We start from the raw sequence: 15,984 nt of genomic DNA on the forward strand, positions 1-15,984 counted from the left end.
AAAATTTGTACAGTGAGAAAATAAAAAGGCTTTTATTTTATTAAAATGTTGATGCTGTGACTCCTCGTCACAAGTCTCCCCCAATGAAAGCCAAAGAAACGGCGGAATATCCGTGTTTGTGGGAGGGTTGGTTAATCTGTCTGGGTGTCGGTTTTGTCGGGAATAAAGCCACCGAAGAGATTTTTTCCAAAACCCTATCAACTGCCCGGCGCCAGACAAACTCATAATTCACACCTTTTCCTTGAAATTACACCTACAGACATGCCTGGAATTGACAAATTGCCGATAGAGGAAACGCTGGAGGACAGTCCTCAGGTAAACACGTTAGCTTAGCCGGCTAGCGGACAAGCTGGCTGCCTTTGCGAATAAAAGCGCCTCTCCGTTTGAAAACGGCAGCTTTTCTCTGTTATCAGTCATCGCTGTCAGTCAGGAAATGGCCTTAAAATCCTTGGAATATAGCGCGTTTACAGAGCATGTCAGTTATTGCTGTGTGGGCTGTGTCCTGAGTGTGAGGGAAAGCTGTGCTTGGTGTTGACATCCGTGCAGCGCGCACCCTCAGTGTTTACAAGCCGAGAAACGTAGCGCCTCAGCAGGCAGGCTAACGCGGTATCTTGGCTCTTCATGTAAACAACTCTGCTGTCAGATGGTTGCAGGTGCTGAAGCGCGTATTAAAAAAAGGCTTATTTACTGAGAAATTTGTGAGCCTGTCTGATTTGGTTGTGAAGAAAGCTGGAATGTTTTATTCCTTCTGGCTGCCTCGTTTTGGTATAAAGTCCAGTGAGCTACTCTTATTATTTTTGTCAGAATTGCCAAATAAAACCCAACACAACTGAATAGTTAAACAGTTTTTTTAGGTTTACATTTAATTTCTTATCTTGGCACAGATGCTGAATCACTGAATTCCCTTTTTCCTTTTGTTATCTTTCTTGGTTCACAATGATTGTGTTATATCTGTTGTGAAAACTGAAGACAGGGTAAACTCTATGGGGATAGATAGATAGATAGATAGATAGATAGATAGATAGATAGATAGATAGATACTGCTAATATCCCTTCCTCTGTAGCCTGCAAAACGTGAGTTCCATGAGGTGTTTCGGTGTAAAACATTCAGGATTCACTGAATTGCTTTTTAAGTATGTATTGGAAGTCAGGCTACAAACATCCATAAATATGTATAATTTTGTGTTCAGTATAGGAATAGATGTATATTTCATTCCTTAATGATAATGCAGATTTGTTGTGATAGTAGCTTCATACATTTTACCATACAGTCTATGCATTTTACACGTCTTCACGTTTTAAGCATTTTTGACAGGTCAGTAGTTCAGGATAGAGTGGGTGCTGAGTGTATTGTGTGTATGTGTATGAGTGTATTGTCATTGGCTGTATATCTGAATGGTTAAGTTACTTTTTTTCCTCATGGGAGAGCAGGATTCAAGACCAGGGCAGCGAAGCACTTAGTTATCTTATAATGTGACCTTCCCACCTTTCTAATTATGACATTGCATGTCTGAAATAATTTGATCAGGTCTGTCGTCTCAGCCCTTAACAATGTGTTTTTTGCTGAAACCCATATTTCAGTATCAATGAAAATATAATTTATCGTTCACCCCTAGTAAATAATATAATGATATAAAATGGGATTTTTTTTACATCCGAATTACAAGCATTCTTATGGGATGCTCTGATACTCTGATAAGATGGTCTCTCATGCCTAGTTTTGATCATTGACAGTGGTTTCCACAATGAGACTGATGGCCTTATTGGTGATGCAGTATTAAATTCCATTAAACTGTCTTAAACATTCATTTTCTCAGTGCTGTATTAACACTGTTACCTCCTTTCTAAATTCATATTCTCTGTTTTCCTTCTAGACACGCTCTTTGCTTAGTGTGTTTGAGGAGGACACAGCTACAATATCTAGCTACTACAATCAGCTCTTCCAGGCCATGCAGAGAATATATGATGCACAGGTAATGTGCAGTAATACCCTGAGAGAGTTTTGAAGTATTCCTATATGTTATTTTAAAATGCAGCTTATGTGGTTTACAGAATGAACTGAGTGCTGCTACACATCTAACTTCCAAGCTACTGAAGGAATATGAGAAACAGGTAACCACTCTTCAATAGCTGGTGCTCTTCAGTTGACATTTGTGAAGACTGTAAGATTGCAGCTGCAACATTTGCATTGAGTTTATCGTCCTTTATGCTTAAAACTGCATTTCTCTTGCAGCGTTTCCCTCTGGGTGGCGATGATGAAGTCATGAGCTCAACTTTGCAGCAGTTTGCCAAAGTCATCGATGAGGTGAGAACAGTGCTAATCTTTGAGCTCCGTCTCATCCTGTGAAAATGTGTTTTGATATTTTTAGACTTGTGGATCTCCCATCTCTGACTCTCTTTTCTCCACAGCTCAGCTCCTGTCATGCAGTCCTGTCTACTCAGCTAGCAGATGCCATGATGTTTCCCATCACTCAGTTCAAAGAGAGGGACTTGAAAGGTGAGAGGGAGCTTATCTTGGAGTCTTGCCTGCCTCATATAAGTGCCTACACAGTCACCTGCTACTTTATTAGAAACCCCTATCTTGTAAGTCTGACTTTCCAAAGTATGGTTAATCAGAATTAGAATCAAGCTTTATTGGCCAGGTGTGCTACGCATACAAGGAATTTGGTTTTGATTACAGGGGCTCACATTGCACAGTATCAGACTGACATTCACATGTAGAGAATAAGATAATATAAAATATAACAAGATAAAATAAAATAATATAAAACATACATTCCTACCATCACTCACTCAGAGACACACACACAGTCATACCTGTAAACCTGACAATGTGCAAAGCATGAGTTAAAGTGCTGAGTGCAGCAGCAGTTAAAGGGTGTACAGTGGCAGAGATAGGGATCAATGAAGTAACAATCAGATAAGTGGGGTAATGCATAGCATGTGTTAGCCTTTGTCTAGTTGGCCTTCATCATTGCTCAACCTTTGACCACAGAGCCACTCTTGGCTGGATATTTTTGGGATGGTGTACCACTTTTAGAAGCCCCTGCAACACCACTGTCTCTTATGCGGTCGTACCAGCACCACACACAGGGTACTTTGTAGAGGGTAGCTGATAAACTGCAGCAACAGATGGGCTACAGTCTGTAATTGTACACCTTCATTAAGAGACCAGTCTTGCATCATGAAAAGCAGAAAATGCAACCAACGTCTACGACTGAGCTTTGGAGGTGTGGAAACAATATAATAAAAAAGCAAGCCTCTCAGAAAGAATGAAAGCTGTAATAAAGGTCAATGGGGAACACCCTAAATACCTTAAGATTTTGTATTATATTTGACTGTTGAGGATTCTGTGTCATTTTCAATTAAATATATAGTTTTTTATAACACTGAAATATTAATAATTTGAACTTAATGCCAGTTTTGACAGGAAATTAAATAAATGAAGTGTGGTCATTGACTAGCACAGCACCATAAATAGTGAACCTCTTAGGTAAATGGAACTTGTTGAAGTGGCCATTGAGTGCAGGTACAGGACAGGGGTTTCTAATAAAGTGGACAGTCAGTGTTCGTCCTATTCGCCTTGATTAATTAATTTTCTGTTGTTCTTTCCTAGAAATTCTCACCCTGAAGGAGGTGTTCCAGATATCCAGTGATGGTAAGAATCGGTTTTGAGTCATGTGACATATTATTTCCTCAGAGAGGCAGTACTTTTCTGAGCAACATTCATGGATATAGCACTCACGGTTTCTTTTTTAATGATCTCAGATCACGACATGGCCATCAACAGATACAGTCGGCTGTCTAAAAAGAAAGAAAACGAGAAGGTGAGGTGTTCCCTTTCGCATGGTATGGGATGAATTATATGGTGCAAACTTGCTATAATCTTATACTGTTATCTCATGTATTCTCTCGCTCATTCTATTGGACCTAATTCAGGTTATCTCCTAATGTGCTCCAATCATACACCTCAGCGATTGTCTTCATTTAATGAAACACATACTGAGAGTTGGCTCAGCCAGTGCCAGAGGAACATATGTTACACGGTTTTGGTTGGCTTCAGTCTAAACTCCTTGTGTGGGACAGGAAATTACTCCAGATCTGATTTTGAGAAGAACAAAAAGGGATTGAGGAAATGCATTAAAGTGATAGTTTAGCAAGAAATGAAATTTATACACCTTTCCCGGACCCCAAATGTGGTTGATCAGCCAAGATATATTTGCTGTCTGAAGCTTGCTCCTTGATGTTTGCAATGGATTCATGAGGCTAATGTAAGTAACAAATTGTGACGATTCAACAGAATTCAGACACTTGCGGATAAAAAAAGGCAAACAGGGTTTATTAATGTACAGCAAAGGGCGTGGTCAAAAACAAGAGATGGTCGTTATCAAAAAACATAAGAGGATCACCAAAGTGATTAACACACTAGGTAGCCAAAACCAAGGGAGTAGACAGAAATCGTGGTCATAAAAACAAGCCAAAAAGGTCAAAAACAAAGCCAAAAAACAAGCCGGCAAAGGTACAAAAAGGGTTAAGCAATAGACAAGGTCCGAGAAACAAAGATGGGTTCATAACAGGCGAAAGCAAACAGATTAGAAAACGCTCAGTATGTCCTGGAATAAGCAGTACCTCGCGATGACTATCACTAAAACCCGGGCTTAAATACTAGGCTAAGTAGGTCAACAAACACAGGTGCATGTAATCAATAATCAGGGGCTTGCGAGCACTGATAGGTGCGTGAGCGATTGTCCACCGTCATGTGATCTCCCGACTTCTGGGAAATGGAGTCCGACTCCGCCTGAGGCGTGACACAAGTAACGAAAACTTATACCACCAGTTAATGCTGTGCAAAGCATATGCTTCAAACTGCATCAAGTTTATGAATAATCTTCATTAAGATTGCTCATGTGTTTACAACATATTACCTATAAAAATGCACAAAAGAACAGAATTCATGATAATTTTCCTCTCTTTTCTTCAAATAAAAAGTTTGGTGGGGCATGTAAACATTGTTAAAGTTTCAAAGGTAAGATTAATTTCCCAGTCAGTATATATAAACTGAGCTGTAAATACAGCCCGTTTTGATCTCATTATTTTTGTGATGTCAGAAAAACTTAACATGTTAACATATATCTGCCTATTCACCTTACAGCAGTTCGTCCTTGCCCATTTACAATAAAGTTAAAAGGAAACACTGGGCAAGCCGCTCGAAGCTCATTCACATACATCAGCCTTAACTAACAGCCTGTTTAATTCTAAAGTAAGAAGAAAAGAGAAGAACAGTGTAAGATATGGGCTCTTTAACACATACAGGAATATAAAAAATGTCAAGATGCACAGAGTCAAATAAAATCAAATAGTTATGCTAGAGATTGTTGTGTACTTGTAATAGTTAATGATAATGAGTGTAACACTGTGTTTTGATTTTCAGACTAAAGCTAAAATGTAATGACGTACTAGTCCAAGGTAATATTATCAAATTCTGTTATGAGAAACCTGCTGTAATTCTTACCTCTACTACAGGTAAAGAGTGAGGTGATGGAAGATGTCTACACTTCCAGGAAGAAGCAGCACCAGACCATGATGCACTATTTCTCAGCACTTAATACACTGCAATACAAGAAGAAGATTGCCCTGTTGGAGCCACTGCTGGGGTACATGCAGGCACAGGTAGGGATAACAAGGTCTCTGCCTTTTTTAGCTTCTGAATGCTGGTTTGAATTCAACTAGTGTTTGGAGACAGCTGTCACAAAGCTTAACTAGAGATCTGTTTGAATGGTTATATTTATGTTTTTTTTTTTTTCTCTTTATTAGATCAGTTTCTTCAAGCTTGGATCAGAGAACTTAACACAACAATGGGAAGACTTTCTCACTAACATTGGGACCAGTGTACAGAAGTAGGTATTATGATTTGATTTGTCCTGCATACTAGCACGCATTGCTTTTGGTGTTGTTCTCTCCTGGTAGTAGTATGTTGATTAGTAATCATTTGTTTCTTCCCCAGTTGTTGCGTATTATTTAGCTGCTCCTGGAATTAAGAGAGAACTAGACATAGTTTGTTTATGCAGATTCATGTTGATATTATCAGATTAAATGACATACATGACTGCTTCTTTACAATGTTGACTTTAAGTCACATGAGAATTAGCATTTTCTCTTTTAATGTTTAACCAGAGGCAGCAGTGATAAGAAACTCTGCAAGCCCTTGTGTGTTGGAGTGCTTGTGCACTGTTGGCCTTCATGCAAAGAGTAGCTCTGCCGGACTGAGTATCAAGAGTGGTTATTAATATGCGTACACGTGTGTTTGCAGTGTCCGCAGGGAGATGGACAGTGAAGTGGACGTAATGCAGCAGACCATACAGGATCTAGAGCAAGCCAGTGACCTGTTATATATGCCAGACCCTGACCCCAATAAGATCCCCATCAACCGAAACCTGACCCGCAAGGCTGGTTACCTCAACACCCGCAAGTACGGGTGCTATAATGCTGGTTTATACAAGCTTCTAAATACTTTCAGAAATAATCTTTCTGCTGAAATAAAAGCATTATGAAGACTTGTACTGGTCTGTAGCTGATGAATACAAGCAAAACCTGACTGATATATTGTTTCTCTGATAAATTTGATAATATTGTGGTTTTAACTTATTGGCTTCAGTTGGATTTCTCACCTAGAAAGCACAAATAATGTCCCTTTAATTGTAATATAAGAAAAAAGAAAAAAAAATATTGTCAGGTGTCATCCTTACAATGGGTATCGGTATTAGTCACCAAATCTGATATTGGTCGGTCCACAACAATGCATTATTTTTCTGCATGAGCGTTGCACTATGCCATGTTTCTTATGTTACGTCTTCTGTTCAGTAAAACAGGGTTGGTGTCATCCACCTGGGACCGGCAATATTTCTTCACCCAGGGAGGGAACCTCATGAGCCAATCCCGAGGAGATGTTGCAGGAGGGCTGGTCATGGACATAGACAACTGTTCCGTCATGGCAGTGGACTGTGAGGACCGGCGCTTCTGCTTCCAGATCTCTGCCTTTGATGGCAAAAAGTATGTTTGTTAACATCAATGCCTGGGTCACATATTAGAAACTCTATATGTGCTTTTTCTCTACAGAAGGGATTATCAAAAGCTCCAGTTTCATTCATGTAGTACTGAAGTTAAGGATTTGTAGATCTCAAATAAGAACCTTACATAAGAACATTCATTAAATTTGTGTACCCTGGGGAATTATGTTAACGGATCGTGTCATGTTGTCTCTGAATCTGAAGTATTCCTGGAGGTTATTTTTTAACAGTGTTTTGTTTACAACTGGATAGACAATTCACGCATCCTTCCTGAGCTCGAGTGCTGAGCAGTAACTCATTTCTAGTCACTTGCTCTACAAAAGCCCCTTTCAGTACTTACTCTGTGCTGTAATTTCGTCTCTTCACCACAGGATTGCTATTTTGCAAGCAGAAAGCAGGAAGGACTGTGAAGAGGTAGTGGAACTTCTAAAAAGAAATCCTTAATTTTCCATATTTGAGAATAAATAATAACTACAAATGTATTTCACATATGATCTTTTCTTTCAGTGGATTGCAACAATAAATAACATCTCAAAAAGGATATACCTTAGTGAGAACCCTGAGGTACGTCTAAGATTAAAACAGTACAGTTACCCTGTTTTGCAAGTTCTATCACAAGACTAAAATGCATCGTACAGGCTTCCCAGACATGTTTTGAGCCTAATAGATTAAATTACAGTGGTAGTAGAGAATTACCATTGGTTTTTTATTTATTTTTTTATCTATGCTTAGGCTTAATCTGATTCTAACAAATTATGCCATTGTTCTCAATTTCAGTAGAAAATTCTCAAATGCTGTATAATGGAAATTTTTTTTCCTGTTTATAGGAAACTGCTGCCAGAGTCAACCAGTCTGCTCTGGAGGCTGTGACGCCTTCCCCTTCATTCCAGCAGCGGCATGAGAGTTTTAGACCCAGCACGTTAGTATCTACCCTGCTGCACAAGTTGATATACTTGCATGGTTTTGTTCTCAAATCAGACCAGAATTCTTATTCCTTACTAAGGAAATAATGGTGATGTGATACTGATGGTTATAGACAAGGGCGACCCAGAGCTGGCCGGACCAGCAGCCAGAGCTCAGCAGGTTCTGAGTCTCCAGCTCTCTCCTCCCTCTCTCTGGACTCTCTGGTGGCTCCAGACACCCCCATCCAGTTTGATATAATCTCACCAGTCAGTGAGGAATATGCAACCCAGGCAAAAAGTGCCAGCCAGGGCAGGTCAGTATTTTAATATTTCAAATGGTGCCACATTATGAGAGTTTTAACCTTCAGTAGATGAAGTTATTGCTGGTGATGTCTTTTTATAAGATTTCTTTCTTACTCCTCACTCATTGGAACAAGCAAAGATTTCTTTCAAAAGTGCTTATTTTAGACTTCCAAATTATGTATTTTTCTGTGAGTGATAAAAATTTCCTGTTGTATGTACTTTTCTTTTGCTGTAACAAATGTGTAACAACATCTGTATCATTTCTTGACATTGGATAAATGTAAAAAGGTTGGCACTTGCATACTCAAATCCATCAATACAGAATGTTAACCATATCTACATGTAATTACTTATGTAATTAACTATGAGATTAGTTATCTAATCGTGTAATTATATTTAAATAATTATGTAATGCAAATCAAATACATAAAATCACAATAATAACTCTAGATGTCTAAGGATTAAGCACGTACCGTTTGGCAACAGGTCTCAAAAGTTAAGCTTTATTGTTCACACCCAGGTCTTTTGTCAGATCGCAAGTCTCTAAGGATCACAGAGTTAAACTGTTTTGCCTTTACTACTGAAATAATAGCTTTGCTTCTTTGTGCTTTTCTTGAAAGAAGGACCAACCCATTTGGGGAGTCTGGAGAGTCGCATTCTGGTGATAGTGAAGGTACGTCTACCATAAAAACGTTAGTCTCTTATAGAAGGCATTTAAAGATTGTGTTTATTCTATGACCATCATAAGCCCAAATATCTGAGTGTGAAACATAACTTGATTTTCCAGAGTCCATCTTGCATCAGCTCTTCATTGTGCGCTTCCTGGGATCCATGGAAGTGAAGGCCACAGAGAACACAGATGTAATCTACGAGACTATGAGACAGATCCTGGCCGCCCGAGCCATCCACAATATCTTCAGGATGACTGAGTCCCACCTGCTTGTTACCTGCGAATGTCTGAAGTAAGATACAGCCTTCAAATTCTGTGTGTAAAGCAGCTCAGTATATTGTTACTGTTCTCACTTCTTTCTTGTAGTTTTCCGTCATCAAGAGTGAATTGTACCCCTATCGTGTCCATGTTTCTTACCAAGTTCTGTTATTGTGTTGTTTTCAGGCTCATTGACCCTCAAACGCAAGTCACAAGATTAAGGGTAGGTTTCATTATAAACAGTACAGCACAGCTGTTGATTTTTTTTTTTCCCTCAGTACTCTGTCCATATGTAGTTCCACCATAAGAACACAGGGCCCATAAATACAGTACCAAGCTTCTTGTTGATGTCGATCATTATTTATAAACTGACCCTAGATCAGAATTCATATTCTAAATAAAATATGAAGTGTGATGCAAAAACTTAACAGCTCTCTTCCACTATCTGCAGTTCCCTCTCTCCAGCGTGGTACTGTGTGCAACTCATCAGGAGAACAAGCGGCTGTTTGGCTTCGTGCTGCAGACAGCCGGAGGCCGGGTAGATGGGCGCCCAGTCACTGTCTGCTATATCTTCGAGTCCAATAACGATGGGGAGAAGGTATAAATAAAACAGTTTGAGGGATATACATGATCTGTATTACGTGTATGCAGATGCACATATGTAAACAGCATTAGGATGAATCTTGCATATAAATGTACAGAAAGGACATTCCATATGTAGTCCTCGTCATCCATATTCACAACACATTTATAATGTGGAAATTTGTACTGAATCCAACCTGGATTAACATTGGATAGAAATGTAACATTTACTTATGTACGGTAGCCCTGCTCCTAGAGTTATATGGCCCTGCAGACTTCCAGCCCTAATCTCACCCACCTGATCTGACTAATCAAGGCCTTCATTAGCATTTGAATATTAGGGCCAGGTGTGTTGGAACTAAACTTTAGATTGAGTAGGCTGAGTTGAACCGTTTACATATAATTTAGCTCTGAAACATTGTTATGGGTTTAAGAACTAGTGTGTACACAGTTGCTCTCAGAGTTTTGAATATAACATGAATTTTAACTTGTACACATTCAAGCCATACAATAGTCCCAGTGTCTGTTATCAGCTTAAGTTGCCTCTTTTCCTTTTCAGATCTGTGATAGTGTAGGACTGGCAAAACAGATAGCCCTCCACTCAGAAATGGTAAGAGCCTGTCTAGTCCATAATGACTATTAACCCCTGCCACACTTGGAAACTACTTGGAAAATACTTTACCACTCTTTCTGCCTAGTAAACTGTAGCCTCTAAGAAAAATGTAATGTAATGTAAATGTAATGCAAAAAATTTTTATATACATTTCATTGTAATTTCAGTGTAGAGTGTTTTTTTTTTTAATCTTGGTGATGCATTCTTGTTCCTATGAACCTGCTGTGTTTCTTGACAGGATCGCAAAGCCACACAGAAGCAGAGGGAGCTGGACAAGGCCAAGGAGAAGCAACAAGAGGAGCTGAATAAACAGAAACAGATCGAAAAGGTACAGTGAAATTTAGATGGTGGTTTGCAGGTAACACACCATGTAGACATTCCAATGGTAGGTAGTTACAATATTTTGGAATGTAGACTTGGTCACTATGACATTATTTACTGTAACATGATCATTTATGTCACAGTATGTTATAGTACACTTTTCTGATCATACCATGGATATTTTTATTACTTTAACACTTACCAAATGCATGTTGATTACAAAGACAGAATAATTAAGCCTGGTTAATAGGATTTAGTGCAACACAGTTTGTGAAATTTTGAATACAAATCAATTTTATTTTAGTTCTTGGTGACTATTAGTTGTCAGGAAAATAAAATCATGACATATTGTGTATCATGAAAACTTAATGTCTATTGAGATACGTTGTTGACATATTGCCCACCTCTACTGGAACTGTAATGAACGATTTTCTTGTAGACCGTGGTTTGAGACTAGTGCTCATCTGTAACAATTTATGTTAGTCATCCTTTAGTTCATAAGCAGTTCCTGACCACAGAGCCACTCTTTTCTGGGTATTCTTTGGTGAATATACTGCTAACTCTGCGCCCTTTATTTTTAAACATTCCCTCACTGGCAAATTTGTTGGGTACAACTATATAATGTGTTTGTCCTCCTTTATCCCTTTCATGAATGGTCAGGACCCCCACAGGACCACCACTAAGGAGGGATTATTTGAGTGGTGGATCGTTCTCAGCACTGCAGTCACTTTTACATGGGAGTGACATGTTAATGTGTGTTGCGCTGGTAGGAGTGGAATTTTGAACAGTGTATCCACTGACTGACCACTCTATTAAAAACGCCTACCTTGTTGTTCCAGCTTGTAGATGTAAAGTTAGCAACTTCAGCTCATCTGTTGCTGCTCAGATTGGGTTAGTCATTCTCTAGTCCCTCAGGTCAGTTTCTGGCCACAGGATGGTCTTGGTGGGACACTTTTGGTTGGGTGACTGTTCTCTGTCCAGCAGTGACACTGAGCGGTTTGAAAACTCCATCCACTAATATTTCACTACCACGTCAGCGTTGAGAATGGTCCATCCCCCAAATAATACCTGTGGTGGTCCTGTGGGGTCCTGACCTCTGAAGAACAAGGTAAAAGGTATAGAAAAATTATACAGAGAAACAGATGGACTGCAGTCTGTAATTGTAGAACTACAAAATGCACCTATATGGTGGAATCTGATAAAATGGACATTAAATGTAAACATAAGATAGCTGTGCCTAATAAATAGATCTGTTAATGTATTTCTGCCATTAATTCTCATGTCAGTACATGTTTATAAATTGTTACACTCCGTGCTTGCAGGATCTTGAGGAACAAAGCCGTCTGATAGCTGCCTCCAGCCGGCCAAACCCTCCAGCTGCTGACGGACAGTTCCTAGTCCTTAGCAACAGCCAATCAGAGGACAGCGATGCTGGGGAGGAAGGGCGTAAGAGGGGCGAATCGGAGGCTTGATGGAAAGGAGCAGGAAAATAAAGTTGATCTCTATGTGAGTTCAGCTTTTCACACAAAAAACTTACAAGTCTTAGCAGCATTTCCTTTCCTGATTCACTGAAGGAAATGAGATGTGCAAAATGACTGCAAAAATATTAAAGAAGACACATAAATACAGGAAAAGGAGTCAAAATCGTTTTACATGCAGACAGATTGGGAGAGTCTCCCGGGAGCTTGTGTTTAATTTGTAAGAATCATGTATTTTGTACTGTTTACGTTACTGAATTATATCTAAAACACACTTTGAGTTGTTCTGTTCACGTGTGTGTGTGTGTGTGGGGGGGGGGGGGGGGGGTATAAATTGGTGCACTACATTGTAATACTAATAGCTTAATAAATAGATGGATGGATGTATGGAATGATTTTTTTTCCTGAAGAAATTACACATGTGAATAACAAACATTTATAACGGACTTGTATTAATACTGTATATTTTACATGTGTTGTCATATGCTCTAACAGGCTTGCATGTGCTTCAAGTCATATCATGTAGATCCGTAACTGAATTGTACCAAGTACCGTCATTTTCCATTTACGGTCATTCATGTAGAAGGATTTTGGCACTATGGACATGTTTTTGTTGACAGTCATTCATCTGTGTCTCATTTTTTCCCCCTCAAAAAACAATATGCTGAAACACACTTGATTTGTCTAAATAGGACTGCCCAAAATTCTCTGATTAAGCATTTTAGGATTGTTTTTTAGGAAAATTGTGATCATCATAGATACGTATTTACATAGATTAAAAACTGCTAGGTTTTTTTTAGCCATTAAAAATAGAAAGGCATTTTTCAAAACATGGAATGTGGTGTATTTTATTTTGAAAATGAGCATTAGCTCATATGATTCTTATGTTATTATTATTTAATATTTTTGTTTTTTGAGCCGCAGATGACTTGTCAGTTGGCATCGATACTGTCGGAGTTACAGAACTAGGCAGGCACTTTTATTTATCTGTCTACACTTTGGCCATATATTACAGTTTGAGTATGAGGGTGTAGGCCAGAAAACATGCAGAGTTATTCAGTGGAACTAGTTTGTAATTTGGCCTGTTTGACCACTTGCCTTAACCAGTTAACACGATCCTTTATAATGATCATGCTGTATTGATGCCAGTGTCATGGAAGCACCTCTTACATTCAATTAAGAGTCTGAACCAAGTCTGTTTTGGTTTTGTGTCATATAATAATTCTGACCTTGAGTGAAACGTTTATCATGTGTAAATGTGTTTCTTTAAGAATTGTCCCTGACGTTTTCCTGAAGCACACCTGAGCTGTGTATGTAATGCCTATTTGAAATGACTGTTCATTTTTATTGGCATTTAAACAGAGCTGGCCCAGTGAAAGCTGGTCTATAATGTCCTTAACAGTATGATTTGCTACATGTTTTATGTTGTAATGATGGAGAAGGTGTTTCTTTTGAATTGTGATTGGCGGCACATAAAGGACATTTGTCAAATATATTTCAGATGGATGCCACTTTGAGGTGTGTCATTTTTTTTAATTTTTTGTCCAGTTGATGGGGTTGGATATTTCTGTCCTCTAGTGAACATATTTAATTTTCCACAACAATTCAGCCAAATGTCTGTGGTTTTGAATAATGAATAAACAGACATAAGTAACATTTAAGCCTATTCATTTTAGGAGATTGACACCCAATACTCACAATGTGGTGATATTTACAAAGAATGAATGGTTACAAACGGATCTATAATGCACATCTATAAAGATTAACCTTGATGATTTTCAGAACCAGTAAAAAAAAAATCCATTGTTTTTTCAGAATGTATAATTCTACAGAAATGCAATAGTAGCAAGTCTTTCAGAGTTTGATGAGAATTTCTTCATTGTAGAGATTCATTTACAGCAGTGGTGACGGGAACCAAAGGTTGCCATGTCTACTATTCAGCTATAGCTATTTTATTAACTATCCAGATAAAATAGTAGAATAAAATACTATACTTCTCATACTGCACATACCTCTTTGCCAAGAAGGCATTTTTAAAAAATGCATTTCATGTTATGATTTTCTGTGAGGCACAAGCGCCTCGGGTGCCTGATTCCTATCATCACCACTGTTTACAGTTCAGGCTTGGTAAGTTTCTCTAGAATAGCATTTTAAATCAAACCACTCTGAAAGACTTTGCTTACATCTACACAATTTAATTATGCTGAAATGTTGAAAAGTTGGTGGAATTCCCCTTTAAGTCTGGAAAGGTTTTGTGATTTGGAATCACTACTGGTTGTAAAAGATATGATTGATTTTACATTAACCTTGATCACCATATCGGGCTTCAGTAAAGCCTTCATTCAAGTATAATTTCACTGATTTTTCAAAATTTCTGTACAATTCAGTCATTAAGATGTGAACAAAGTCATTGAGAGTGGTTTGAAGTGAAATGATTAATTGTAGAGAAAGTTGCCAACTTCGTTTTCTTCACAGTGGTGCTGATAGGAATCAGGGGTCACAATGTCTACAACGCAAGTATAACTATTTCATTTACTATCCAAACCCATCAGTGAACCTACATTGTCTTGTGAGTTTATATATGTGATGTTAATAACGGTAAAATAGTGGCAACTCTGAAAACGTTTGGGGACTACACTATTTTGACTCACATGACTACATGTACCCCTCCTCCATGAATTGCTTGTCAGGTAGCGTATTCTTAACTACATCCCATTTCCAGAACAGTTGGGATGCTGTGCAACATGTGAATAAAACCAAAATGCAATGATGTGCGAATCACTGAAACTATATTTCATTGAAAATAGTACAAAGGCCATGTTGTACTATTTATATTCAATTAAATAAGCGGATATTTTTCAAAAACAACTACATTTCTCAGTTTCAGCATTTGATTTGTTGTCTTTGTAGTATTTCAATGAAACACAGGGTTGAATTAATTTGCACATCGTTGCATTTTGTTTTTATTTACATTTTGCACAGCATCTCAACTTTTTCAACTTTGGAAATGGGGTTGTTTATAATTTAGTAACTTTCTGTGAAGGAGCTTTTAAGCGCTTTGCCTCTGGTTCCCATCACCACCACTGTAAACAATTCTGGCTCTAAGTCAGTAAGTCTCTCTAGAACAAATCATTTCGCATCAAAGCAACTGTGAAGGGCTTTGTTCACATCTAAACGTTTGATTATGCAAAAATTCTGAAAAATCGGTGGAATTCCCCTTTAGGTACTGGTATGGTACCAGCACCTGGCAGGTACTGAATAAAATCCCGTAGAATGCTGTTGAATTTGAACACTGCAAACTCAAACTTACTCAATTTGCTCCTATTAGTTTAAGTTTAAGCGTATGTTAGTGTTAGTTTAGGGGGCTTTTGACTCATAATGGCCTCTTTTTATTGTGCTCTGTAGCTATTTCCATCTAAAGCCTAATTGGCCTGCATTAGGTTTGCATTTAAACGGCTGTAATTAGTCAGACTTTGCATGACAAAAAAGGTGCAGCGCTTCGTGCACTGAGCCCAGATCTGTGAGAGAGCGAGGCGTAAACAAACAAACAAACAAATAGATTATTTACTTAAAGAGAATGGGAAAAGTGATCAGGCGGCACTCGCCGAAATGCTATTGTGTGATTTGTATGGACCCCACCATCCCTGTGCATGACAAGAGGGGGGAATATTCAGGAGGATTAACTTTAATAGCCTTAACCCCCGTCTTTTATTATCATTATTATTAATTATTATTATTTTAAACGAGATTACGCGCTAGCTGACTGCTCCCCCACAATGCTCTCCGCTCG

General features: G+C 38.5%; 1 protein-coding gene across 2 annotated transcripts; it reads left to right on the forward strand.

The window, feature by feature from the left end:
- The first annotated feature begins 111 nt into the window (after window positions 1–111).
- Window positions 112–12,505, forward strand: appl1 (adaptor protein, phosphotyrosine interaction, PH domain and leucine zipper containing 1). 2 transcript variants are annotated; one of them, XM_017704871.2, is made up of 22 exons: window positions 112–315; window positions 1,875–1,973; window positions 2,053–2,112; window positions 2,234–2,305; window positions 2,410–2,497; window positions 3,617–3,658; window positions 3,769–3,827; window positions 5,524–5,670; window positions 5,815–5,897; window positions 6,311–6,469; window positions 6,862–7,050; window positions 7,439–7,481; window positions 7,575–7,631; window positions 7,895–7,986; window positions 8,104–8,283; window positions 8,893–8,945; window positions 9,060–9,234; window positions 9,387–9,423; window positions 9,652–9,798; window positions 10,342–10,392; window positions 10,634–10,723; window positions 12,039–12,505. In XM_017704871.2, exons 1-22 carry the CDS (start codon window positions 262–264, stop codon window positions 12,186–12,188), a joined length of 2,127 nt encoding a protein of 708 aa, XP_017560360.1. In that variant the 5' UTR covers window positions 112–261; the 3' UTR covers window positions 12,189–12,505. The 2 variants fall into 2 exon arrangements, with proteins under 2 accessions (XP_017560360.1, XP_017560361.1); XM_017704872.2 differs by having other exon boundaries at window positions 8,896–8,945.
- Window positions 12,506–15,984: the final 3,479 nt, after the last annotated feature.

The sequence above is a fragment of the Pygocentrus nattereri genome, chromosome 21 (genome assembly GCF_015220715.1).
Source record: "Pygocentrus nattereri isolate fPygNat1 chromosome 21, fPygNat1.pri, whole genome shotgun sequence".
NCBI classification, from domain to species: domain Eukaryota; kingdom Metazoa; phylum Chordata; class Actinopteri; order Characiformes; family Serrasalmidae; genus Pygocentrus; species Pygocentrus nattereri.

Bases quoted from the DNA above. Each gene is read 5' to 3' on its own strand.
- appl1 (XM_017704871.2), top strand. From the start codon at position 262: ATGCCTGGAATTGACAAATTGCCGATAGAGGAAACGCTGGAGGACAGT. The intron at 7,632-7,894 runs GTACGTCTAAGA...TCCTGTTTATAG, and splicing joins ACCTTAGTGAGAACCCTGAG to GAAACTGCTGCCAGAGTCAA. The intron at 10,724-12,038 runs GTACAGTGAAAT...CCGTGCTTGCAG, and splicing joins AACAGAAACAGATCGAAAAG to GATCTTGAGGAACAAAGCCG.